The sequence below is a fragment of the Natrix helvetica genome (genome assembly GCF_964273705.1).
Source record: "Natrix helvetica genome assembly, chromosome: 1".
In the NCBI taxonomy this organism is placed as follows: Eukaryota; Metazoa; Chordata; class Lepidosauria; order Squamata; family Natricidae; genus Natrix; species Natrix helvetica.
In genome coordinates, this window is record NC_138548.1 from 228716186 (window position 1) to 228743125 (window position 26940).

Genomic DNA, 26940 nt, shown 5'->3' on the forward strand with positions numbered 1-26940 from the left:
AGAACTCACAATCTCCTGGTTCCTAGCCCAATGCCTTGGGCGCCTGTGGCAGCCCAAGCGTTCTGCCAGTGAAAACGGAGCTCAGGAACCCGTTTTCATTGGCAGCTCGGGCCAGCGTTTTTGAGCCCCCTGGCTAACACAGGCGCCTCCCCCAAGAGGAGTGATGTCGAGCTGGCCACGCCCACCTTGGCCCACCAAGGTCAAACACAACCCCGATGCGGCCCTCAATGAAATTGAGTTTGCCTGAACTTTCCTTGTAATCATAATCTATTAGCACTTTATGGTTGACAGCAAGGGTGTTTGGGCTTGATCTATATTGTGTCTACATTAACAGTAATACCGCTGACAGGGATTATAAAATATCTTTCCCAACATCATTTAGCTCAGTGTTTCTCAACCTTAACAACTTTAAGAGGCGTGGATTTCAACTCCCAGAATTCCGGGAGCTGAATTCGATCTCTTCAAGTTGCCAAGGTTGAGAAACATTGATCTAGCCACTTGGTATTTTAAGTTAATGGCAGAGGAGGATAGAGAATTTCTGGTTATTATTATTTATAAATAACGCAAGGCAGTGAACATACCTATACCCCTTCCTCCTCTTCCAACAACAACCCTGTGAGGTGATGTGAAAGAGAGGGACTTCCCCAAATCACCCAGCTAACTTTCATGCCTAAGGCAAGACTAGAACTCACAATCTCCTGGTTTCTAGCCCAATGCCTTAATCCCGTGATGGCGAACAGGTGGCACACGGAGCCATTTCTGAGGGCACGCAAAGCGTTGCCCTGTCAGCATGTGCGCCCATGGGGAGGGTGAAAAATGGCCCAATGCGCAAACCGGAAGTCGGTTCCCGTACTTCCGGTTTGCGTGTTGGGTCGTTTTTCATCCTCCCCAGTCTCCTGGAAAGTCCCTGGAGCCTGGCGAAGACGAAAAACAGACTACCAGGCTCATTGGAAGTTGGAAAATAGGCTGTTTCTGGCCTCCGGGGGGACAGGGGAGGCCGTTTTCACCCTCACCAGGCTCCTAGAAAGCAGACCTATCGGCCCTTGATCACTAGATCAAACTCACTCTGCTATCAACACATGTAGAGTCATGCTAAATATCATTAAACCGAGCAGAGAGCCAGTTTGGTGTGGTGGTTACAGGCACTAGTGTCAATTAGAAACCAGGAGACTCCGAGTTCTAATTCTGCTTTAATGATAGAACCAGCTGAGTGACTCTTAGCCCTAGGAAGGAGAAGGCACTGGCAAAATAGTTATGATAATCTTGCCGAAAAACCTGCAGGCACTTGTGCAGGCAGTTGCCAGGAATCAACCGTGACTTGAAAGCACAACCTCATTTCTCCCACCCACCACCCACCCCCAAACAAAAAAACCCTAACAGCACCATCCCTGAGCTACGTTTAATTTTAACAATAATTACAACTAATTCAGCTCAGCCCCATGTACCTCTTAGGATGTGGCCCTCGGTGTGTTTCCCAAAGGCCAAGTGCAGCCTGTTTCGAGATAGATTCCTTTGGAAATAGCAGATTTATATTAAGGAAAAGAGTTCTCCTTGTAATATGAACGCTAATGTTTTCCAGTTGTAAGTTTATGTATAAATTTGCTATTGTAGAGAAACAGTCTCCCAAAAAAGAGTGGTCCCCAAGGAAGTTTTCAGTTTCACCCAGGAAAGCTGGATCAAAACAAGGCTTAATGCCCAAAACTCTCGACAACTATTTTAAATTAACTTCCAAACTGAAGAACCAAGAAGAAAAAGTACCAAGGAGCAATAAAGGTAAACTTTACCGTAGGATAAAATACATCTGTTCTTTAGAAATGAAGTACTGAGTGCGTTAATTTGCCTTGTAAAAAATTGAATCCATGGTGTGATTAGGTACAATGAGTGATCTGTTAGCTGCTATAAATGTTGAGAACTTGTAGCATGTGATCTTTGGGTATGAGGGAAATACGAGCTCTTTGTCCTTTTTTTTTTTCTTTTTAAACAGAATCAAAACCTGTAGCCGTGTAGATGTTGTGTATAATTTGCTATGTAGGGGGCTGCACTTAAAAATCAGCCAAGAAGGAAGAAGGAAGGTATCGCCAAAGATTACACTATATTAGATAAACTTTTGATACAGACAGAAAACAGGCTGATCAAAGTGTCGTATAGATTTTTGTTGGAGTATAAGCTAGAGGAGGAACATGTCAAAGAAACTATGGTCGCCTGGGCGAAAAATTTTGGTTATAATGTGGAATTGGCTAAGTGGGAAAAACTTTGGATACTTAATCAGAAACTAACAATAGCTAGGGCATATAAAGAAAATCTTTATAAGATGTTCTATAGATGGCATCTCCCCCCAGCACGGCTCTCCAAAATGTTTAAAAATCTAGCCCCAAATTGTTGGAAGTGTAAAAAACACCAGGCACTTTTTATCATATGTGGTAGACATGCAATGAGGCAAAAAAATATTGGAAAGTGATTCAATCATGGTTAGAACAAAGGGTGGGAGACCAAATCTTGTTTAAACCAGAAATTTTTCTCCTAGATATAATACCGGAGGGGTTTAAGAAAGATACACTTTATCTAATTATACATGTACTAAATGCGGCGCGCATAACTTATGCACAATATTGGAAAAACGAAAATACACCATCAGAGCTAGATATAATCAGAAAAGGGTTGGCCTGTGCGGAAGCCGATAGGCTCACTCTTGAACTTAAAAATAAAGGGGAATCAGAATATTTTGAAGTCTGGAACAGATTTTATGATTGGTATAAGACAAGGTGACAAGACTGGAACAAACTGTATATATTGTGATTGGACAGAAGGATAGACAATGTATTAAGTAGGCTAATAGTTAATGGTTGAGACTAGCTGTATATAATGTGAATGTATGGTCACTTCGACTTCGCGGTACTGCATTGTTTTAAATGTAAAAATAATAAAATATATATTCCCCAAAATAAAATCAGCCAAGAAACTGTTCTACTTCTCTTAGGTTGGCAACAGAAAATTCCTGACATCCCTACTTGTCAGGAAAGTATCAACGCTGAACTTACAATTTAAAAAAAAATATATGGCTAAAATCATTAGTATTCTCACCTGACATAAGCAAGATGTCAGTCAGAGTGTCAAAATCTTGCAAGATTTGGCAGCCTTCATATCTCAGGTGAAATTCCCAACCTTTTTTTTTCCCCAACTCAATGTCAAGTGTCCATGCAAGATTGCATACTGCTGTGTCTGCCTCCTCTCTTTGATTGGATCGTTCCAATTGAAGGGATCCAGAAAGCAGACTTTCTCTCTTTCACAGTCTCTGTCTTCTGGAACAATACTCCCCAAAGATCCATTTGATCATATCCCCATAGTGTTCTGGAAATTATAATCTTTGGGATGGCATACTTGTAGAATGTTGATAGCTGATTTTTATTTATTTTTTTACATTGCAGTTCCATTTTTAATTGTAGGCTGCTCAAAGTCAGGCCGGAGTCATCTTGTCCTGAAACTAATTAAATGAAAAAATAAACAAATGCTTGTGTTGCCTTACGAGTTAGATTTCCTGCTGTTGACCTGTATGAGGTACAACATATCCCTGCTGCCATTTGTTTTCTTCAGCTGCTATATGTTGTCAGTTTCTGCATAGGTAGTCCTCAACGTACGGCCACAATTAAGCCCAAAATTCCCGTGGCTAAATGGAAGATATTTTAAGTGAATTTTGTCCCACTGTACCATCTTTCTTGCCACAGGTGTTAAGTGAATTAGTGCAGTTGTTAAGTGAGTAACATGGTTGTTAAGTGAGTCTAGCTTCCCCATTGACTTTGCTTGTTGGAATGTTGCCAAAGGTTGATCACATGACCCCAGGACACTGCAAATGTCATAAATCTGAGTCAATTGCCCAGACGGACTCTAGAACTCAAAGACAGGGATGAGACAGAATATCACGAAATCCGGGACAAATGGTACCGATGGTTAGAAATGAGGGGAAAAGGCCGGGACAGAAAAACGCAGATAAGTTAAGAATTGGAAAACATGGTATTAAGAATGTGTGATAGGTAGGAATTGGATATGTATTTGTATGATTACAGTATTTTTCAGAGTATAAGAGACACCGGAGTATAAGACGCAGCAAGGTTTTGAAGAGGAAATTTTTTAAAAAAGTTTTTGCACTCTGCAAACTTCCCCAAAATGGCCTGTTTTTCACAAAAAAGGGCCCGGCCCAGCCCCCCCAAAAGGCATGAATAGCCTTTAGAGAGCTTGCAGAGTGCTCGGGGAGGGAGGGCAAAAACGAGCAAGAAAGGCCCGTTTTTCACGAAAACGGCCTGTTTTTCGTAAAAACTTAGAGTGCTCCTAGGTGCTGGGGGTGTCGGTAAAATTGAGCAAAAAACGGGCGGGGTTTTAGGAGGCAAAAAATGCTGTATTAAGTGTATAAGACGCACCCAGATTTTCAGCCTCTTTTTTGAGGGAAAAAGGTGCTTCTTATACTCCAAAAAATACGGTAGAAATTACATAAAAGAAAGGATCAACTGACTGACTACATAGACCTACGTAATGGATATAAAATGTAATTGTTGTAAGATCTAATCACTATATGGGAACGTTTATGCCAGAAATGTCCGGTCTTTTCCCGTGTAAGGTTGAGATTGTCTTTGCAACCTTTCGGCAGGATCTCACCTTCCATCTTCAAGCGTGGGCTTAAAATGAGCCCATTTTAAGCCCACGCTTGAAGATGGCAGGTGAGATCCTGCCGAAGTCACTAAATGAACTGTTGTAAGTCCACCTAATCTAACTATCCACAATTGTATTATATGTCATTGTAAAATTAAGCTTTCAATGCAAGGGAGCCATAATTTTGTTGACATATTTTAAGGAAATTTTACATCCCAGTATTGCATTACTTTTTTTCCTTTCTGATACAAATCCGACTGTACTTTTTTCTTCACACAGAAAATAGGAAAAGCTTAACTGAAAAAAAACCAGAGTTAAAATCAGAAGAAAGGAGAAACAAGGAAGAAGAATCCAGTAATAAATGTGCAACTTCTCTTATTCTTTTCGAAGAGGTAATATTAAATGCAGATCTTATTCTCTATGCTACTATCCTGAATAAAGGAAAAAGGACAACATCTGTCTCAGTTTTTAAAAATTAATTAATTGCTAAATATATGGCTACCCAGTTCTCACATGGTGACTTTGGGTGGCTTACAACATATGTCATTATTAATATATTTTAATATTTATTAATTCAGAATGTAGATACAATACAATACAATAGCAGAGTTGGAAGGGACCTTGGAGGTCTTCTAGTCCAACCCCCTGCCTAGGCAGGAAACCCTACACCACTTCAGACAAATGGATATCCAACATCTTCTTAAAGACTTCCAGTTTTGGGGCATTCACAACTTCTGGAGGCAAGCTGTTCCACTGATTAATTGTTCTAACTGTCAGGAAATTTCTCCTCAGTTCTAAGTTGCTTCTCTCCTTGATTAGTTTCCACCCATTGCTTCTTGTCCTACTCTAAGGTGCTTTGGAGAATAGTTTGACTCCCTCTTCTTTGTGGCAAACCCTGAGATATTGGAACACTGCTATCATGCCTCCCCTAGTCCTTCTTTTCATTAAATTAGACATACCCAGTTCCTGCAACCGTTCTTCAGATTCCACTCAACTTTTGTTATTTCCAATAAATAGAATCCTAGTGATTCTAATAATACGCTGTTTGATTTACCATTGCACTTAAGTTACTTTTCAGGTCCTATAGTTGAGGGCTGCCTATATACAACAATTGGAAACATGTTTCAATTCTCCTAGGTTGATATAATATTTGATGAAGATACTGGCTTTCTAAATGCAGTAAAGACCTTCATGAGCACTACCAAGAGACCTGTCATTCTAACCACCAATGGTAGGCAAATGTTATTTTCGTAATTCTGCAGCTGTCTGGCTGTTTTAATCTTACATTAAATATCCATTTTGAAGACATTGTTCTAGGATTTAATTAAAACAATTGTTTGAAATCTTTTAACTTCAAGAGGACAGTTCCAAAAATGAACGGCCTAGTTACTGTTTTGTGCATTCAAAGAATATTATGGTTCCTTCAGGCAACAGTTTCTTTCATCAATACGTTTTAGGTCTAGTACATAAATTAAGTAATCAGCCGTGGGGTGACTGTGGATGCCAGAGCATAAACCTGTCCTTCTCCCATAGCAGTTTTCAGGGTCCCAAAATTTAAATTTAAAAAAGATCTGTAGCGTTTGCAAAATGTTATCTCGTGTTGGAATTTCCTCATGAGATGTTTTGAGATTTTGGACAAGAGTGCCAGAATCCTATCAGATTGGATCAGGGGTGGCCATCAAAAATTGCAGCAACGGGTTTGCTGCCCTGTTGCTGGATGGGTGTGGCCTAGTTGGCCTCCTGCACCAGGGCGGGGTGGCGTTTTTGCCCTCCCCAGGCTCCAGAGGTTTTGTTCAAGCCTCCGGGAGGGCGAAAACTGCTTCCCCCGGGCTCCAGGGGCCGGAACGGGCCCGTTTCGGACTTCCAGAACCTCCAGTAGGCCCATTTTCCCCCCTCCCTGAGTCTCCACGTAGGCCTTACACTTACCTGGCATGATGAGTGTGGTGACTCCGGAGAGCGGAGAGGTGGGAGGGGAGGAGTGTGCCTGGCCAGTCAGGGGTGGCCTTTGGGGGTTTGCCGAACTGGGCAGAATCCTAGCTAGAGGCTTGCGCGAACCCCCAATAGCCCACCCCTGGATTGGATGATCTTTGCAGCATTTGCCCATTTATCTATTTTTTTTTCTTGTCTATTTTTATTTGAGCTCCAAGGAATCTTTGAAGAATAGATTTCCGGTTAGGCACCATAGTTTTTATGGACATTAACTTCTAAGTTAAAGAATGAATTCCCTTCCCTCATTTATTTAGGACTCCACTAGCTTCATCCCGGCAAAGTGAATCTTTATTAATCAACCAGATATCTTCTCACATAATTTGGTCTAAGAAACATCAAGAGTTGTTGGAAGTAAGGCTTGTCACTGTGAGACAATGTTTTGCAATTGCAAAATGAAATCTGACTTTCTAATATGTTGTTCGTTGTCCAGAGAAATAGTTTTGTAAGTGCCGTTTTCAAAAACAAAACAAACATCCTGTGCTCTCTGTTGAGGGTCCCCCAGATGGTATTATCAAGTATTTCCCCCTCAGGAATAGTACAAAATGGTACTGTATGGCCATATAGTTAAGGTAGGGTAAAGATGGATATTTTCTTTTTGTATGTATGGCAAGTAAGGAAAATGTGAGTGAAAATATTGTATATGGAAAACTTATTTATTCTGGTAAGTGTGCACTCAAAAGGCCCGAGATTTCTATGTATCCTATTTTACAATAGGATACCAATAGCACTTACTCTTATATATCGCTTCATAGTGCTATGCAGCCCTCTCTTAAGCGGTTTACAGAGTTGGCCTATTGCCCCCAACAATCTGGCTCCTCATTTTGCCGACCTTGGAAAGATGAAAGGCTGAGTCAACCTTAAGCCAGTCAAGATCACGACTCACCTGGCATAGACAAATGGCTATTATGTTATTAGCCAGTTATGACAGTGAGTCTTATGCTTTTTCCATTTATTGGGTGCCCATATTCTTATTACAATAGTAATAAAGTTCAGTGCTCTCAAACGTGCTGAATATTTCTACATAACCACTGTAAAGGGGATACTTTAATGCTAGCTTTCAATTTTTTTCCTATCTGTATTATAAAAACAAAAATAATCCTGTATCACAAAATGGTAAATGCCTTTATTATGAATCTTTTGTGTAGATCCATTGTTTAGTGAAACATTTGATGGCTGCTTTGAGCAAATCACTTTCACAGTACCTTCTTTGGTAAGTTTTTCAATTCTGGAATTCCAGAAATGCTGATTATAGTTTCTTATGATAAACCTGTATCAGGTAAAACTGTAATTATAATTTAATGCAACTATTTTATGACAGTACCCAGAAAATGTCATCCATTCAATTAATGTGCAGAAAGACATTACAGATTATTTTCGCAGATAGTCCTCGACTTACGACTACAATTGAGGCCAAAAAATTTTATTGCTAAGCAAGACAGTTTTGTCCCATTTTATGACCTTTTTTGCCACAGCTATTAAATGAATCACTGCAGTTTTCAGGTACTAGCTTGATTATTATCGTATCCTTTCATATTTTCTGTTGTATTTTCCTCTGATGTTTCTTCATTTTTGGGACAGAGAGCTCTGTCTTTCAGCTTTCCACACTGCTAGGGTTTATTTTTAAAATTGGCACTACAGAATTGCACAATAATCTAATACAATAGATATAAAATAAAGGCAGAGATTACATTACAGAAGATATTTATAGGTGGCCCTCAATTTACTGGTCACTTGTGTGGCCTTCAAAACAAAAAACCCTGATACTCCACTGCTTTAAAAGTCTTTTGGGGTTGGTTTTCCAGATGAAAGCCAGCTTTTGTACTATGAAATTAGTTTTTATTTATCTGCATTGCAATGTTCAGCACTCTACATATCAAAATGGTCCAATTTTTCATGTACAGTATATGCTACCTAGGGATGTGGTGGCTAAGTGGCTAAGACGGTTGGCAATTCGGTGATTCGAATCCCTAGTGCTGCGTAACGGAGTAAGCTCCCGTTACTTGTCCCAGCTTCTGCCAACCTAGCAGTTGAAAAGGTCGTAAAAAATGCAAGTAGAAAAATAGGAACCACCTTTGGTGGGAAGGTAACAGCGTTCCGTGCGCCTTCGGCCTTTAATCATGCCGGCCACATGACCACGGAGACGTCTTCAGACAGCACTGGCTCTTCGGCTTTGAAACAGAGATGAGCACCGCCCCCTAGAGGTAGAAACAACTAGTATGCATGTGCGGGGAAACCTTTACCTATATGCTATTTATTGCATAATAAGGATTTAAAAACAGTGCATTGTATAACAAGCTTGTTAATTATAGAAACGTGGAAATGAACAACTAACATCACACTTTCTAATTGGTTTAGTACCTATTTTTAACAACACTAGCAAATAAATATAATTTGTAATCTTGTGATAGAGCATTCTTTGATATGTTTACTAAAGGCAAGTGTTGTCATTCTTTTCATCTGTTTGTATTTAGATAAATGTGGCTAGCTATCTCCAAGTTCTGTGTTTGGCTGAGAATTTAAGAACCGATATCAGAGACTTTGCTGCCTTGTTAACTGTGAATAACTGTGACATCAGGCAGAGTATTCTATACTTACAGTTTTGGGTCCAGAGCGGTGGTGGTTACTTGAAAGAAAAAGGTATGGCAGTCTATCATAATTACAACTTATTTAAAACTGAATGGAACTTAAATGAGCCTTTTGCTTTGCCTGGGCCAGATTACCGTATTTTTCAGACGATGAGACGCAATAGTGTATAAGACCCACCAAGATTTCGAAGAGGCAAGTAAGAAAAAAAAGATTTTGCCTTCCTTCAGCCCTCAGCAGCATTCTGCAGGCTTCAGCAGGGCTGGGGCAAGGCAAAAAGGCCCCCCTTTTTGTGAAACGAGGGCGTTTTTGCCTTGCCCCAGCCCTGCTGAAGCCTGCAGAGTACTGCTGGGGGCTGAGGGAAAGCAAAAAAGACTGTTTTTGCGAAAAACAGGCCATTTTTTGCAAAAATGGGAAGCCGGGGCAGGGCTTCGGTGTGTAAGACGCACCAACATTTCCACGCTCTTTTAGGGGTGGGGAAAGGTGCGTCTTATACGCTGAAAAATATGGTAAGTGAAGAGGAATTGTCTTGGGCTGCATATGAAATATATATTATAGTTAAACTACATTAACTTTTAACATTATTATATGATTTATGATCTCGTGGGGGCAGAGGTGGGTTTCACATAATTTTACCACCGGTTCACCATGCATCGAAACTCTGAGCGCGCATGCTCGCTTCGTGAGCATGGGCACAGTCTTCCGTGCTTGCGCTTTGCTCGTGTGTGTGGCTTGCACGCATGCGCACAGCTTAGAAAATGTGGCTAAATAGGATGATGTAGAGCCAAGGCAGGTGGGCGGCACTCACAGGTCGCCACTACCAGAATACCACCACTGTGCGGGCACAACAATACTAGCTGTCCAGGGCCTCGTGTGGCCCTTTGGGCCATGGGATGAATACTCCTGGTTTAGGCTTTTGCTTAAACACATTTATAGTATCAAATTCCAATACAAAGTAGAGTCATGGTGGTGCAGTGGTTAAAATGCAGTATTGCAGGCTAATTCTGCTGACTGCCAGTCCAGTCCTAATTGGCTCAAAGTTGACTCAGCCCTCCATTCTTCCAAGATTGGTAAAATGAGGACCCCGATTGTTAGGGGCAATATATGCTGACTCTGTAAACCGCTTAGAGGGGACTGTAAAAGCACTGTGAAGTGGTATATAAGTCTAAGTGCTATTGCTATATATAAGACACAATTTACTGTGTTGGCCTCTAAATAGATTATGAGAAGAGAAAAAGCAGAGGTCAGGGATCAGAATGAGGTTTGCAGAAATGTGACAGTGTGAATATGAGGTGGAATTACTGATATATAACCAAAGTGGAAGGGTGGAGTTCTAGCCAACGTTACTCAAAGCAATTAATCTGAGGGCCAGATTATCCCTTGTGTGGGTTGGTTGAATATATCTGACTATGTGATTACAAGTCTAGTAGTAATTTGGTAGTGGAGATAGAACTTTATTTGTAGCCATCCCATAAAGCCTGGTCCGGTCCCCTCCAGTTACCTTGAAGTTGTTCCTTCAGGATCTGTCCCCAGAAAGTTTTCCAAAATCAGGAGGTCAAAACTGCGGCACATCTTTTATTTAGCTCTGATGTACTTAAGATGCCATCGTTACCATATTTTTCGGAGTATAAGACGCACCTCCCCCCCCCCCCCAAAAAAAAAAAGACAGTGAAAATCTGGATGCGTCTTATACATTGAATACAACATTTTCGGCTTCCCAAAACCCCGCCCCCTTCACAAAAATGGACATGAAGAGGGTTTGGGAGGCCTGCAAAGTGTTCCTGGGAGCTGGGAAGGGCAAAAACAAGCAAAAAACGTGCCGCTTTTTGCTCATTTTTGCCCTAGCCCCCAGGAGCACTGTACAAGTCTCCCAAAGCCTATACAAGCTGTTTTTTGCAAAAAAACAGGCCATTTTTTTGCTTGTTTTCCCTCTTCCCCCGCCCCCCGGAGCACTTTGCAGGTCTCTCAAACTCTCTGCATGCCCCTTTTTTCATAAAAAATGAGGCGTGCAGAGGTTTTAGGAAACCTGCAAAGTGCAAAAACTTTTTTAAAAAATTTACCTCTTCAAAATCTTGGTACGGCTTATACTCCGGTGCGGCCTATACTCTGAAAAATACGGTAAGTGAGGTCAAATATACCAGTCTGTTTAGAATTTGAAGTAAATTGGTGGTCTTTTGCTGCGCTCAATATTGAAGTACAAAACTTTTGTACAGGGAACAGGACAGAGATAAAGGGCATACAACAGAACGTTTCCATCGAAGAATCAACGAGCTCGAATTCAAGGCATCCCAGTCTTGAGGATATTCCAAAATGTAGTACTGGCTGCACTGAGAATCTTCTTGGACTGAAGAACATATTTTTGCCTTCGGAAGATTTGTTCTCATTTCTTAAGGTACATTTACTGAAATGTTTAACAAGAAATGAACCTTCAGCCAAATGTTGCAACCTGGATATTGCTAGGCCCATCCATTTGCTCTCCCTTGTCCTTGGGTTTATTTTCCCTCAGCTGTATTACATGGTCAGCGAACAAGGGAGCCTCACTGGACTTAGGTTAAAAAAAAGGGCTGTATATACTGTATATATATATCCATCCAGGCTTTGGTACAAGTAGTCCTCGACTTACAACTACAATTGAACCCAAAATTTCCATTGCTAAGGAGGACAGTCGCTAAGTCCATTTTTTGCCCCATTTTACCACCTTCCTTGCCACAGTTGTTAAGCGAGTCACTGCAGTTGTTAAGTTAGTAAAACAGTTCTTAAGCAAATCTGGCTGCTCTTGTTGACTTTGCTTGTCACCAAAGGGGATTATATGACCCCGGGACACTGCAACCGTCATAAATGTGAGTCAATTGCCAAGGGACTGAATTTTGATCATGTGACCAAGGAGATCCTGCAACAATGGTTGTTAAGGGTGGTCATAAGTCACTTTTTCAGCGCTGTTGTAACTGAACGGTTACCAAATGAATAGTTGTAGGATGAGGAATGCTTGTTCTTTTGCTGGTCTGCTAATTAGCTACTTCCGCTCACATGGGGAGAGAGGTTTGAGCCAGGACTTCACTTTTAAAAGACAGTTCCTTTTCCTAATGCATTGGCTTTCTTCCATCCCCACCCCACCCAACCTCACAAATCCAAAGCAGCATTTTTATGCATTTACAGCAGGGGTCGCCAACCTTTTGGACCTCAGGGACCACTAAATTCATAATTTTAAATCCCGTGGACCACTAGTATGAATTATTGACGAGATGGGGTCCTTCTGGCACTTAGCTTGGCCGCCTGTTAGTGGAGAAAAGTGCCCGGGGTCAATCCTAGGTTTTTCTGTGGATTGCAGCTAGGAATCTCAAATATGCCAAGAATGAATGTTTGTCTTGTAGCCAGCCCGGGCACTAGAGCCAGCCTGGCTCCCTCCTATTGACTTTTGTTCATGGGAGCGCCCCAGGAAGGTCACAAATAGCAATCACACGACCTTGAGACACTGCAACTGTCACAAATGTGAGGACTGGTTGTAAGTCATTTTTCAACACAGTGGTAACTTCGAAGCAGTGGTGGGTTTCCATTTTTACTACTGGTTTGCTCGTGCGTGTGCGCAACACTTCTGCACATGTACAGAAACGTTTGGGTGGGTGGGCGGAGCCTCCCACCGCCACCACTACTGGTTCGCCCGATCCGGGCCTAACTGGGAGCAACCCACCTCTGATTCAAAGGTGTTTAAATGAATGGATGTACGTCCATGGCTACCTGTATGAATAAAAGGTCATTTAAAAGACAGAAATTATAACAAACTTAATTCTACAGAATTAAGTAACCACATTTGAAAATTACTCTTTAAAAACACGAAATGTTCTTTTCTGGCAGATTTCATGTATCTGATTTTATTAGCTATTTCTGGCATGATTAAAGACAGCCCTTAAAATCAAGTAGGCTCCAAATCTCTTTTTTGTTAATGACAATGAACTAATGTTTTCTCTATAGCATGAAATCGGAACAAAAGAAGACTGGAATAAACTGATACATCTGCTCACAGAATTCCAGATGAGGAATACGGACTTAACTTATAGCAACCTTGAAATCATCTCATCGTTGCCTCTTAACATAATTCCAGAAGCAATTGAAATAGCCAGCCCTGCATGTAGCTTTATTGCAGAAAAGGCATTGAGTAGTATGTGCATTGAGATTGACTGCTTAGAGGGAGCCCCTCCTGTGAAAAAGGCTAAACGATCAAAATGTCAGAAAAAAATGGCTGTATTGGAGGATAGCGATTTATTTGAGCGTGGATTAAATTACTCTGGGTTTGTTACACTGTCCCCTGACACAAGCGCTTCATGCTTAGAACAAACAGGCCCAGCGGAACCTATGAATGTTGGCCCAGTGGTACCGAAGGATGGGACATCTGTCAGTGCAAAAGATTCTGTATTGGTATCCCAGTGTTTAAATTCCTTAACTGAATACCTGGATAATATGTCTCTCTTGGATTGTTGTTTCACTGAACCCACCCAGGCATCAAAGCAGGCCGGCAAATATGGAGATTTTATTTGGACTAAGGGGAAGATAAAAAACGGTCTCTCTGACGAATTTAGTGTGGAGCACACTGACTGGTGGAGTTCTCAAAGCTTTTGCGAACTAAAAGCAACAATGGAGGCATTAAGTTTTAACAAATGCTCTAAGAGTATTTTAAAAATCATGGAAAGTTGCTTGACCTGTAATAAAACTCTTGGGAAGAATGAATTTGAAGAACTCACTCTCCATGTTTCAAAAGAACGAGCTGATTTATACTTTGGCCAGTCAGCAGCTAATTCCAGGTAAAGTCAAAACTTTTTCTTAGATTTTAAAGCATGAAATAGGGGGAAAGTGTCCTTACCAGGTAAAGCAGAAGAATCTAAAGAGAACAAAGAGCTTATATTATTTTGATTAAGGCCTGGATATTAATTTCTCTTGCTGAATTTGAAAATGAAGATAACAAAGGCAGATACTGTCACATTGTCACATTAATTTATAATAGCAATAGCACTTAAGACTTATATACCACTTCAGTGCTTTACAGCCCTCTCTAAGCAGTTTACAGAGTCGACATATTTCCCCCCAACAATCTGGGGCCTCATTTTATCAACCTTGGAAAGATGGAAGGCTGAGTCAACCTTGAGCCTGGTGAGATTTGAACTGCCAAATTGCAGGTAGATGGCAGTCAGCAGAAGTAGCCTGCAGTACTGCACTTTAACTGCTTGCACCACCATAAGGTGGAAGAGAACAGTTTTATCAACAGAATTATTTTAGAGGTAAACTTCTTTAATATAGGAGAAAAATTTTACACTTGTCCAAGCTGCTCCTCTTTAACTTAGGGCTTTAGAAGTAGTAAAATGAGAATGGAAGATTTAGCGTTATTTGTTTGTATGTCTTTTACATTGAATATCCAGTCTTAATCTCTGCGTGTTACATGATTCCTGAGACTTTCATTTTTAAAAAGGATACTTCAGCTTTTGTTATAGAGTACAAGGAAAAGATTAAGAAACTTAAGATGTTAATTCAGCAATCTGCTGTAAATATTCACTTCTGAAAAATATATTATGTACTTTCTTTTTTACAGTGTTCATTATAATGCACAGAAGAGGATAGACTTAATTAAAAATGTGTTTTCCAGTACACCTTTAAGTCTTAATAGCAGACGAGCCAGTGTCATGGAATATCTGCCGATTCTTCGCAACATTTGTAAATCAGAGAAACTGAAACAACACGGGAAGACAAAAAGGAGGTAAGTTATCTAAAGTTGCTCAACAGACTTCTATAGAAGTAAATCATTGAATTCAAAACGATTTACTTTCTGGTGTGTTGGAATACCGTGTATGCATGTATCTGAGTTACAGACAAAAGACAACATTATAAAGCAGCGATGGCTAACCTTTTTTGGCTCGCGTGCCATAAGGGGGGAGCGCAGGGGGGGTCATGCGTGGGCGTGCCACACCCATAATGCAATGCGTGAACACCCCCCCCCCCCAGTGTGCATGCACGCATGAGAGGCGCTCTCCCCATTTTTTGCATGCTTTTTTTTGCCCTCCCCAGGCTCTAGAGACTATAGGAGCCTGAGGAGGGCAAAAACAGCCTCCCCTGCCCCCCCCCCCCCAGGCCCTTTGGAGGTTTCAGGGACCTAAAAAGGACACTACGAGCAAACCGGAAGTGACTTTCGGTTTGCTCGTAGGCTCGGCTTAAGCCCTCCTGAAGGTCCCTGAAGCTTAAACCAACCCTACGAGCAAACCGGAAGTCCGTTCCCGAACTTCCGGTTTGCCCACAGGGCTGGGGTTTTTTGCACTCCGGAGGCTTCAGGGAAGCTCATGAAGTCTCTGGAAGGCCTCCAGTGGGGCAGGGGAGGCTCTTTTCGCCCTCCCCAGGCTCCTATAAAGCCTCTGGAGCCTGGGGAGGGCGAAAAATGGCTTTAAAAAAGGCTGAACTCAGCTGGCCAGCGCGTACATACGCGCTGGCCAGCTGACAGGGCAACGCCTCGCCATAGGTTCGCCATCCCGGTTATAAAGGTTCCATAGGTTCGCCATCCCGGTTATAAAGTAATCTGGTTAAAAATGATCAAGATGTTTTCATCTTGATACTGAAACTAAACTATTATTTCTTTCCCCCCAAACAGGTTTCTCCACTATCTGGAAGGGATTCATCTTCCTAAAGAAATTTTGAACAGCCTGGCAACTGACTTTCCTTAAAACAGTGGCCAAGAATAACATTGTAAATACAAATGTATATTCAAAAGACGATTATATTTTTAATCTTTATTTATGAAGGATGCAGATATACCAACTGGTTGCTTTTAATTTGTATAACAGTACATACATTCAAATAGATGCTTTAAAAAAACCAGCTTTAAGCTTATCAATACAATCAGGTAATTGACTTGAAAAAGATGAGTCTTTCTAATGTTAATAAACATCTTAATACCAGAAAGTCAATAAGTTGATGTAGTGTTAAACTTTTTAAAAAGCATCTATTTGAATTGATCTAACAATAGATCCAGATTAACCAAATGTTAATAGGTGTCACACAACAATTACCCTACTTTAGATTTATGTGGTGGGTGTGTTGCATGCATCTGCAAACATGCAGACCTGTACATTTGTCTCTAGCGGGCAAAATCTGTAAGGGAAAACAGTGAATTTTGTAAATCCCTTTGTTACATTAACAGCTCTTTTCAGCTGTTTGTCTGCATTTCTGTACATCTTTTTATACTATTTCATTATTGTACCAACGCTTGTTTTTTAAAAGTTTCTATCCCTGCAATGAAATAAAATATCTGGAAGGAAGGGCGTGACTTTTTATATGGTGATTTTTGTGATGTAAAAATGCAAATTTTAGGCTCCCCTACTCATTTCTTCCTAGGTAATTCCCATGTTCCTTGTACTACTTTTAACCCTAATAATGAAGGTTGTTTAGATTAGAATAAAAGAAAGTAGTATTTCCATACTTGGTAACTCCTAAAGTCTATTGCATGTCAGTTGGCCAAGTGGAAAAATAATCATTAAAATCTCTCTTTTTTTAAAAAAAAAAAACAGCCCTCTTGGCAACATGAGGTTAAGCACTTAGCATCTTCTACCAGGCATACAATATGGCTTTGAAACATTTGACAGTTTGCTTATTTATTACTTGTCACTGACCCAAAACATGTTCATTATATAATTATTTTATTTTGAATGCGTTCAATTGTTACCTAAAGTTAAAGAGTGTTAAGATAGGTTCCTGAGAACAGGAAATAATTTTAACATTAACACTTTCAACTTTTGTAATGTTACATCAAATGTCACAGATTTATTGTACGATCCAGAAGTCGCACAATCATTAATTTATTTGATTCTTAAGACAGTTCATCGGTGTGCAATACCAGAAGCTCATAAAAAGCTATTGCCTGCAATAATGAATCACATAGTTCCTCCTCTCTTTTCCATGTATTACCTGATAATATATGCATATGCCTGGCAACTACGCTGCTTGCAAAGCTCACACGGGATGTTTGTGTAGCAGAGTCCAACAGAAACTGTTTTACAAGGTCCACTCCACTAATTCGTGCCTCTCCCAACATCAGCCCAAAATATCTGCCTACAGCATTCCGGGCGATGCTCAGCACTTTGGGTTCTCCATCCTTTCCAAAACTTTTTTGCAATAATGCAAAAAGTACAGCTTCCATTATGCGAAGGTGCAACGTTACTGGAAACAAGGCAGCATTTGTGGGGGGAAGTCCAATCTTTTCCAAAACATAAAAGTCTGCTTCAGGAATCTTGGATATTATAGTAGATACCTGAAACAAACAAGTATAAGTCAGTTTTATCAAACTCAAATAATGCAGCACCACAAATCCTAAAGCATGCATTGGTTACATTAAATCTACTAGAAATGTACGTATACACTACAATGAAATTATTTTGAACTGTACCTTAAAAGCAGTTTTCAATGACTAAGTGTACAAACTCAGGATTTAACTTGGCGGAGAATGGATTGGGTCCATCAAAAACTTCCTCTAGATGGGAATCTCAAAGGTGCTCTTTCAAGAGGCAACTGGACTTTCTGATATTTCTTTGAAGACGTTTTGCTTCTCATCCAAGAAGCCTTTTCAGCTCTGAGAATAAACTTCTCATCCAAGAGCTGAAGAAGCTTCTTGGATGAGAAGTGAAACGTCTTCAAAGAAAAAAAAACCCAGAAAGTCTAGTTGCTTCTTGAAAAAGCACCGTTGGGACAACCATGGATGACTTGAGAATCTCCATAGATATCTAGATGGAAATATTCTGCTCAAAAGTGAGTAGATCTGGCAGATTTTTGCTAGCTGAACACACCGGAGGCTATTTTTGTGCATGTCCCTGCAAAAAGTTAAGGTGCACTCTAGAATGGATTCCCAACCCCTAGGCTGGGATTGGCTGTGCAAGTGGCAGGCAAGTCGGTGAGGACGCAAGCGCCTAAAGCTCCATTTGTGCAAGCAGCAGGTGTGCATGCAACACCATCCCCTCTCCCTGCCAACGGGAGCCAGAAAGGTTGGAATCCGCTGCTCTAGAACAAAGATGGGTGATAGAGGGAGGGAAAAAAACCCTGGCAAAATAGTCACGTATGTATAATACATGCCCCATGGAATTATTAGAACTACCGGTAGTCTTCAACATGCAACCACAATGGAGCCCACATTTTTTGTTGCTAAGCAAGATTATTGTGAAGTGAGTTTTGCTCCATTTTTCCAACCTTTCTTGCCACAGTTGTTAAGGGAATCATTGCAGTTAAGTTACTAACCGTTGTTAAATGAATCTGGCTTCCCCATTAACTTTGCTTGCTAGAAAGTTGCAAATGGTGATCACATGACTAGGGGAACACCACTCATCCATGCCAATTGCCAAGCATCCGAGTTTTGATCATATGACCATTGGGAATGTCGTTACGGACGTAAGTATGAAAAATGGTCATAATTTTTCAGTGCCTGTTTAACCTTGAATGGTCAATAAATGGATGGTTGCAAATGGAAGATTACCTGTGCTTGGGATTAACACCCTTCTTTTCCTGTTTTATTAGCATTCACGTTGAAATCAAGGGATGAAGTATATAGCTAAGTACCGCATTTTTCGGAGTATAAGACGCACCCTTTTCCCTCAAAAAAGAGGGTGGAAATCTGAGCGCATCTTATACATTGAACACAGCATTTTTGGCCTACCAAAACCCTGCCCCGTTGCAAAAAAGACTGTGCATAGCAGTGATAGGTTCCGGATACCGTTCCAACCGGCATGGATGGAATGGGCCCGGCATCACCCACATGGACGTGCAGGACGCGCGCATGCGTCATACCTGCCTGGGACATCTCTGCAAGCCTGTGCAATGCTCCAGCTGCTCAGCGGAGCGTTGCACAGGCACCATACATGCCATGCGCGTGCGCGGAAGTACCAAAGGCTTAAAGGACAGGTACCCAGTGCTCCAGGCAGGCTCCGGTACACCCGTACCGGGACATACCACCTGCAACCCACCACTGGTGCATACCCTTTAGGAAGTTTCCAGAGTGCTCCTGGGGGCGGGGGAGGGAAAAAGAGAGCAAAGAATGGTCTGTTTCCCCCCCCCCCAGCCCCCAGAAGCACTCTACGAGCCTCCCAAAGCCTCTGCGTGCCCTTTTTTTTTTTTTTTGCAAAAAACAGCCCACTGTGTTTTCTCCCAATGCTTGAAAAGCCAATGGTGCCTGAGGCTGATCTGCATAAGGTGAGAGGGTCAGGTTAATTCCCATTTAACCTTCAACAGATTATTCTTCTCCCTGTCAAATGAGACAGCAAGGGACCCGGCCTTTCCAACTTCACCCTGGACAAACATGGGAGTGCTTTTCCCCCAATACATCCTGCAGTTTTCAGTCATGTTTCCAGACTCTTCTCCACTGTTAGAATCTTTCCAGCGATCCCTGCATAAGGTAGCAGATTAATCAATATATATCAGTGGTGGGTTGCTGGCCGTACGCCCCGGTACAGGCGTAGCAGTGCTGCCTGGAGCACTGGGTACCATTCCGATACAGTGCTCCGGAGGGCCCACCCGCCCACCCATCGTCCTTACCTGTATCTAAACTCTTTGGTGCTTCTGCGCATGTGCATGGCGCATATGGCGCCTGCGCAATGCTCCGCCGAGCAGCTGGAGCGTCGCGGAGGCATCGCTGGAGGGTAGGAAGCATGTGCGCACTGCGCGCTTTTATGTGGTGGACACTGGGCCCCATTGCACCATACCGGTTGCAACGGGATCTGGAACCACCACTGATGTGTGTGTATATATATATATATATATATATGTATTTGTGTTACAACCCCTGGTATGCCCAAATATGGGAGGGAGCTCACTACTCCCCCTTTCTGTCCTTCGGCTCATTACAGAGGACCATCCAGGCAAAAAACCATATTTTTATTTTTAATGTTGCCTTTTTATATTTGTGTTATATTTGTGCTGATAAATAAATAAAGGGAGACTAGTATAGATCTATTTCAAGCTATTTAGCTCTCATCAGCTAGCCATACCCTTACTGGGATTCGAACCTGGGCTGTATTACATATTAGGCAGATATCTTAGCCACTAAGCCACAGGCTCTCCTCCTTATCAGCTGAGCCAGGGAAATAGGTATGTATTTGTGTTACAAACCCTGGTATGCCCAAATATGGGAGGGAGCTCACTACTTCCCCTTTCTGTCCTAAGGATATATAATATAATATATATAAAAGCCAAATGCCACTCATTCATCATGAAATTTCCAGAACCGTAAAGCCTACAAACTTGAAATTTGGCACGTATGTTCCTCTTGGCTTCTAGGTGCTCGCTAAGAAAGGATTTTTCGAAATGACCATCAGATCATTAGTATTTCTTATACAGTAATTAACACACTCTGATGCTAAGGAGTTCTACTCTTCCTCCCCACCTGGAAAGCTCTGTTCCAATTGCCAGTTGCCTTACATACTGTTACCTCAGTTCAAACTGGCAGACATTCCACTCCTTTACTCAGGAATGGTCTGGGGCTCCTTACAGTACTAAATGTCAGTACCTCACAAAAATGTCTACACCTTCTACCTATGGAACTGCTTCCGGATTCAAGGCATCGGGAGCGATATTCCCTTATGTGTTTCAATCACCGACCACCACTGAGCCAACGGATTGAACCGGACTGAACCACATTTCTCCTGCATTGCTCGATCACATAGTTTTGTCGCGAAGTATGGGTATCCAGCTAGTATCATGATATAGCGCTTCACAAAAGCCCTTCACACATGATACTGTTTATTTATCGGAGACCAATTCTATAAGACTGCAGGTGGCTATAATTAACATCATGAGTTCGCACGTGTGACATACAGACCTCCCAGCTGCTGTAAAACTGTAACACTTCAAGAATGAAAAAGGGTATCCCACCAAGGCAAGATAAGATGGCTTACTGTCTCATGGTACACTGCTGGTGTGAATGTTTCTTCCTTACATCTGTAGTTTTCCAAATGCCAGTTCTGCACAACCAAATGTCTGTTAACATGAGCCCATGAAATTTTTTGCACGCCAAAAACAATAGACACAATACTGTTTGCAGTCTGAAGGGAGAAATGAAAAAAAAAGTTATCAGCAGTTAAATATTTACAGCCACCAGGTTTCTGATGCAAGTAAAAATACAAGTAGTCCTCGACGTACGACTACAATTGAGCCCAAAATTTCTGTTGCTAAGCAAGACAGTTTGTTAAGCAAGATTTGTCCCATTTTACAACCTTTTTTTGCCACAGGTATTAAGTGAATCACTGCAATTGTTAAGTTAGTAACACAGCTGTAAAGCGATTCTGGCTTCCCCATTGACTTTGCCTGTCAGAAGGTCGCATATGGTGATCACGTGACCTCGGGACACTGCAGCTGTCATAAAAACATGCCATGCATCTAAATTTTGATCACCTAACCGTGGGGATGTTGCAACGGTCATAAATGTGAAAAACACTTCCCTGAGCCACTTTTTTTTTTTTTTTGCTGCCATTGCAACTTCGAAGTCATTAAAGGAAAGGTCGTAAGTCAACGACTACCTGTATTACTTTTCCTCCACTTGCTAGAGAACATGGAATTGCTACAGAACAAAGGTAGGTACAAAATTCTTAGACCACCATACATTTATTTGGATTTTAAAAAATATATAAAGCAAAGACAGGATGGTTATTAATCTTCAAGGCATATGAATCCTAAAGATGTTCATTAATCATAAACTCAATTGGTTGAGTTTCCATGCATTAAAATCAAGTGTATATTTATGTTGTGGTCAGCCACCGGCCTGCAGAGCAAGGACAGCAAGGAGGTTGGGAAGGAACATGGGCCAGTCCTGGAGTCTGGGGAAGGCTGGGACGAGGGCTCTGCGTTGGAGGCAGAGAGGGGGCCAGGGCCATCTGGGAGTTATGTGCTGCCTCCAGAGTCGAACATCAGCGAGGCAGGGGAACAGATTCCCCCTGTTCCCAGTGCACGCATGCGCAAAGCTACCAGAAGGCAAGAACAGTTAAGACAGAAGGCATGACTCAGGAGTAAGGCTTGAAGGTGACTGGCCCTCCCATAGGACATAAAGGAGGAGCAAAGGCATATGAGCCTTTGCAGGAAGCAACTTGGTTCGTGCTGGTCAGTTTACCTTCTGAAGTTCAGTTTGGACTATTTGTTCTGTATGGTCTTGCCAAGTTAATTGCCAATTAAGTCTTTGGCAGCGTTTCAAGGAAGATAAAGGTGGGTGCTTTTCAGCCTTATCCCGAAAACCTTTGGCAGCCTACTGTAGGACTCTTTACAACTATTTGGGACTCATTGCGGAATGTGAATGTGTTCGTTTGTTATTTAAGGCTGCACACTCACCACTGTGAATTACAGAGCTTTTCTTATCTTGCCCAACTCCTTCTCAGTTACCAACCTACCTCAAAATGCAAAATAATTCACAAGTGATTTTTGTAACAATCAAGTCTCCACTGTTCTCTCCCATGGAAATAAGTCATACTACTACAAAGTTTAATATTCAATTACTAAACTTTGGAAAGGCAGTTACATTGAAAGAGCGGCTCTCAATTACACAAAGATAAACTCTACATTAGGATGTAGAGGAAAACACCCAGACCTGCTGAAGATCGTACCTTTAACCTGTCTCTTTTAATTGAAGGACTGATGCATTTCCTGGCAGACATAGGATTGCATGTTTTTTTCTCGTCTTTTTCTAGAGGGTTGAGAATAAAGTTGCATACTTTAACCGCTGTTTTATACCGAAAAGAAGGCACTTGCAGTAAACTTTGTAATTCCTGAAATGGCCCATGGTTGTTTCTATACTCCATTACATTAAGATACTTTTTCCCTTGCAATAGTTTAACTGCAGAAAGTTCTTCTTCGGATGCTGAATTGAGGAACTGCAGAATAGCAGATTGCTGTTCAGAAGAAAACAAGGTGTCTATTGCATCTTTTGCTTCCGTTCCTGATGGAGAAATCTGTTTCCTGGCACATGTAGATTTCTTAGAATACCAAAGACCTTGAGACGAAGGAAGCAGAACCTGAAGGAAGCATCTCCTTCCTGAAAATTAAGGGTAGATTTCAATCATTCCACTAGCACCAGTAACAACATTAGTTCAAGCATTTACTGATGAAGCCAGGTTCCAAGTTAGATCCACTAGAAATGCGAAGACACTTTTCTCAATTTAGATGTGAATTCTTCAAAGTATTACTCACATATTCTAAAGATTCTACCAAAAGCTGAACCATTTGATCCCATTTTTTTCTTCAATTAACTTTATGAGAACAGCTGTTGTTTGTTTAGGCTCTGTCAGTGTTATATGTCCCCATTTTTTAACTCACAATGTTGTGTGAACTCAAATCAGGCCTCATTTAAGGTTTCTAGTTACCCAATTTTGGTTGCTAATCTCAATTGCAGAATCATTTTGCAATTGAGGGACTCCATGAATTACAAAGTGCAAACAGTGAGATATGTTTAGTACATTTATCATGCTTTTTTAGTAGAGCACATCAGGCAAATGCAACTAAATGCAATTTATTGAATAATTACAGTTCAACAAACCACTTAATGCAAAACATGTGGCTACCAGATACTTTGTCTCTTACCCCAGATATTTGATAAATGCTTCTACGTCAACAATAACAACAGTTATTCATTTGCTTGGATAGTTCAGCTTAATTTTATTCAAATGATAAAGATGTGAAACAAAAAGCACTGTGATTGTCAGAAACAGCTTAAAAGAGGTGCATCTTTTCCCTGAGCTCTTAAAACTGCCCTTTGCAGCTGATACATGCTCCCAGGTAATGAATGTATTTAGTTTGGGAGATTCACAAAACATGCTATGTGCACATGTGCTCCAAATCATATTTTGCCCTTTGATTTAGATGTCTGCCCAACATACTCAAACACTTCAAAATGCATGCAATAATAAAAATGAACAGTGTAAGTGATCTGGATGATTTTGGGAAACGTTTATCCATCATTACTAAACCTATGAAGGAACCAGATTTTTACAAGCCCCTAGCTTCTTCACAGCAGAGTGAACGTACCAGACAAAACTGTACTCAAGCAGTTTGCTCCATTCTCACTGCTAAATCTAAAAAAATCCTGACCTACTGCCTAACATCTGGTCAGAGATAGTCCATGAAGATATGCTGCCAATATAACCGCAGGACCCACCAGCTACATGAATAGAATAGGAATAGAAGGGTAGGGTAGAGTAGAGTAGAGTAGAATAACATAGCATAGCATGGAGTGGAGTGGAATGGAATAATTGAATAGAATAGGTTTATTCTCACTTTGAATGTACACTATTTGGCATACATTAAAGTGAAATTTTGTTGCACACAGCTCTCAAAGGGTTGCCACCTCCAGTATACGCTACATAATATAACAATAAATATGCATTTCTTGCCTCCCTTTAACATCAGAGTATTATTTTTATCCCACCTTTATTGTTTTCAGAAATAACTCAAGGCAGCAAACATACCTAATACTCCTTCCACCTATTTTTCCCCACCACAACCACCCTGTGAAGCGAGTAGGGCTGAGAGATAAAACCGGCCCACGGTCACCCACCAGGGCTTTCATGCCTAAGGACACCAGAGCTCCCACTTTCTAGCTTGCCCTCTAGTGCTAGACCAAATATGTTGACGGAGTTTTCTTCAAACGTGTCCTCCAGTTGTGATGGATTACAAAAAGCCCCACGCAATAAATTGGGGGGGGAGGGAAACATAACCTATCAACCTGGAAGCAATCTTCATTTGCTTCCTGGGATCGCTGTATATTTTACAAGCGTGCAATTAACAGAGACAGGCACTAATCCCGTTCTCCTGCATGAAAATGTGTGACCGGTGTCACACACACACACACACCCTTGTCCATCTAGCCAACATTACTTCGAATTCCGTGGCAGCAGCAAAGGACAAAATGTTATTTTTTTTCTGATCGCTCAAGCTTGGCGACACCCGCTTTCAAAAGCTAGCCGACCGTCTGCAAAACTCCCCCGTCCCTCCCGCCAGCAACGCCTGCAAAAGCGGCCGCTCGGAGGGCAGCCGCTTCCTTAATGCCGCCTCCTTACCGCCCCAGAAGAGCCCGGGCAGGCGCTTCAGACTCATCCTCGCCTTCTTCTAACCGGCGCCACCCATTTTTTCCTCCTCTCCCCCGCATCCTGTTTGCCCGGTTCCCCAAAAGCAAAGGACCGGCTGCCTGAAAGCTCGCGTGGATAGTTCCGGCCCCAGCGGGAAAAGGCTCCTCTGCGCGCCCGGAGGTTTCGCAATCTCTCTCTCTCTCTCTCTGTCAGATTGTATGAGGAAGGGGATCCACAAATCCCTCGAAAGAGAGGCTTCGGAGCAAGGACTCTGTGCAAAACAACTCTTCCCTCCCCCACCCCATCCCCCAGTCGTCAAATCGCTGGGAAACAGGGAGGCGAGACGGCCTGGGGTGTGCCCGGAGTAACTTGAGAAGCCTGGCTAACGTCACGGCTCCTTGGACAATGTAACAAGAGGATGTATTGTTCTTTTTAAAAAAATTGAAACCTTTTGTATTGTTTTATATCATACATTTCCTTTCTATGTTGAGCAGTGTGCTGTCTAGGTGTCCAAGGTGTTAACATGCAAGCATACAAACCATCATCGTCATTATGAACATTTTTGAGGAGCAAAACTATGTTAATGTGGTACCATAGGCATATTTATAGCTATGTTCCAAATGCCCTTGTGTTTTGGGTGGGGGTTTTTTGGGGAAATTTCTCCTTGTTCTACCCCACCTCTTAAGTGAAATAGAGTGGATGTTGTCATACTAAAATAATAGGAAACCATGATTCGTCCCCTGGGAAGGAGTCACATTTTCCCTAAATGCAGCAGTAAAAAAAATGAAATGTCTTGATAAACAGCTGCAGCTGGAAAATCAGTTATTTTTTCCGTGTGCTGCCCTTTTAGTTGCATTTATAAATATTCCAAGATGAACAATAGGAAAGTACATTATTGGCATTCAGGTAGACCTCGATTTACAATCACAATTGAGCCCAAATTTTCTGTTGAATTTGCGTACTTGACAAATGCTTTTCTTACTGTAAAGTTTCAAGCCTGAGCTACAAATATCCTCTTCTATCAGTATTTACAGTACTTAAGAAACTGCAGTTTTAATTCTGCCTTAGGGGTGACCTGACTAGTCACTTTCCCTCAGTCCTGAAAAGGAGGCATTGGCAAACCACTTAGAAATACAGAACAACAGAGTTGAAAGGGTTCTTGTAGGTCATCTAGTCCAACCCCCTGCTCAAGCAGGGGACCCTGCCTATACCATTTCTGATCACTTCCGGAAAAACTTACCAGGAAAATGTCTATGGAGATTCTCGGTCATGGTTGTCCCAAAGGTGGCTTTATTTCAAGAGGCAACTGGACTTTCCGGTTTTTTCTTTCTTTGAAGACATTTCAAAGAAGCTCTGAAGCTTCTTGGATGAGAAGCGAAATGGCTTAAAAGAAAGAAAAACTAGAAAATCCAATTGCGTTTTGGAAAAACCACCTTTGGGACTTACCAGGAAAACCGCAGGGATTAAACCAGGTAGTTGCCAGAAGTCAAAAACTGGCCAGAAGGCATGCATGCATGCATGCATGCATGGAAGATCCTTGTCTTCCATCTCGGCGACAACGAAAAATAACACCATCCGTGTCGTTTCGGTTCTATTTGGAGCCAGCCGGGGTGAGTTCCGCCTAAGCCGCTGGTTTTTGTTTTGTTTCTCGCACCGCTCCGCCCTCCGG

The 26940-nt window shown here is 41.6% G+C and overlaps 2 protein-coding genes across 6 annotated transcripts in view; one reads left to right on the forward strand and one right to left on the reverse strand.

Moving 5' to 3' along the window:
• ATAD5 (ATPase family AAA domain containing 5) overlaps positions 1-16505 on the forward strand; it is a 33988-nt gene extending 17483 nt beyond the window's left edge. For both annotated transcript variants that reach the window (XM_081933134.1, XM_081933135.1), the window contains exons 15-23: positions 1612-1773; positions 4921-5033; positions 5779-5872; positions 7776-7840; positions 9102-9267; positions 11427-11605; positions 13183-14009; positions 14792-14956; positions 15839-16505. In XM_081933134.1, the coding sequence (XP_081789260.1) occupies positions 1612-1773; positions 4921-5033; positions 5779-5872; positions 7776-7840; positions 9102-9267; positions 11427-11605; positions 13183-14009; positions 14792-14956; positions 15839-15911 (1844 nt within the window). In that variant the 3' untranslated portion in view covers positions 15912-16505. The remainder of the gene's footprint in view (positions 1-1611; positions 1774-4920; positions 5034-5778; positions 5873-7775; positions 7841-9101; positions 9268-11426; positions 11606-13182; positions 14010-14791; positions 14957-15838) is intronic.
• Positions 16506-16866: 361 nt separating this feature from the next.
• Positions 16867-26890, reverse strand: TEFM (transcription elongation factor, mitochondrial). Of its 4 annotated transcripts, none has more exons than XM_081933496.1 (4): positions 26512-26890; positions 22815-22894; positions 21120-21266; positions 16867-17494 (listed from the first exon to the last, which is right to left on the reverse strand). In XM_081933496.1, the coding sequence occupies exons 1-4, from the start codon at positions 26540-26542 to the stop codon at positions 17054-17056; spliced, it is 699 nt and encodes a 232-aa protein (XP_081789622.1). In that variant the 5' UTR covers positions 26543-26890; the 3' UTR covers positions 16867-17053. The 4 variants fall into 4 exon arrangements, with proteins under 4 accessions (XP_081789622.1, XP_081789620.1, XP_081789621.1 ...); XM_081933494.1 differs by having other exon boundaries at positions 22815-23242; XM_081933495.1 differs by lacking the exon at positions 26512-26890 and adding an exon at positions 25263-25561.
• Positions 26891-26940: the final 50 nt, after the last annotated feature.

Bases quoted from the DNA above. Each gene is read 5' to 3' on its own strand.
- TEFM (XM_081933493.1), bottom strand. From the start codon at position 25,299: ATGAGTCTGAAGCGCCTGCCCGGGCTCTTCTGGGGCG. The intron at 21,267-22,814 runs GTACGATCTTCA...TTCTCCCTTCAG, and splicing joins TTAAAAGAGACAGGTTAAAG to ACTGCAAACAGTATTGTGTC. The intron at 17,495-21,119 runs GTAAGCCATCTT...TGTTTGTTTCAG, and splicing joins CAGCAGTGTACCATGAGACA to GTATCTACTATAATATCCAA.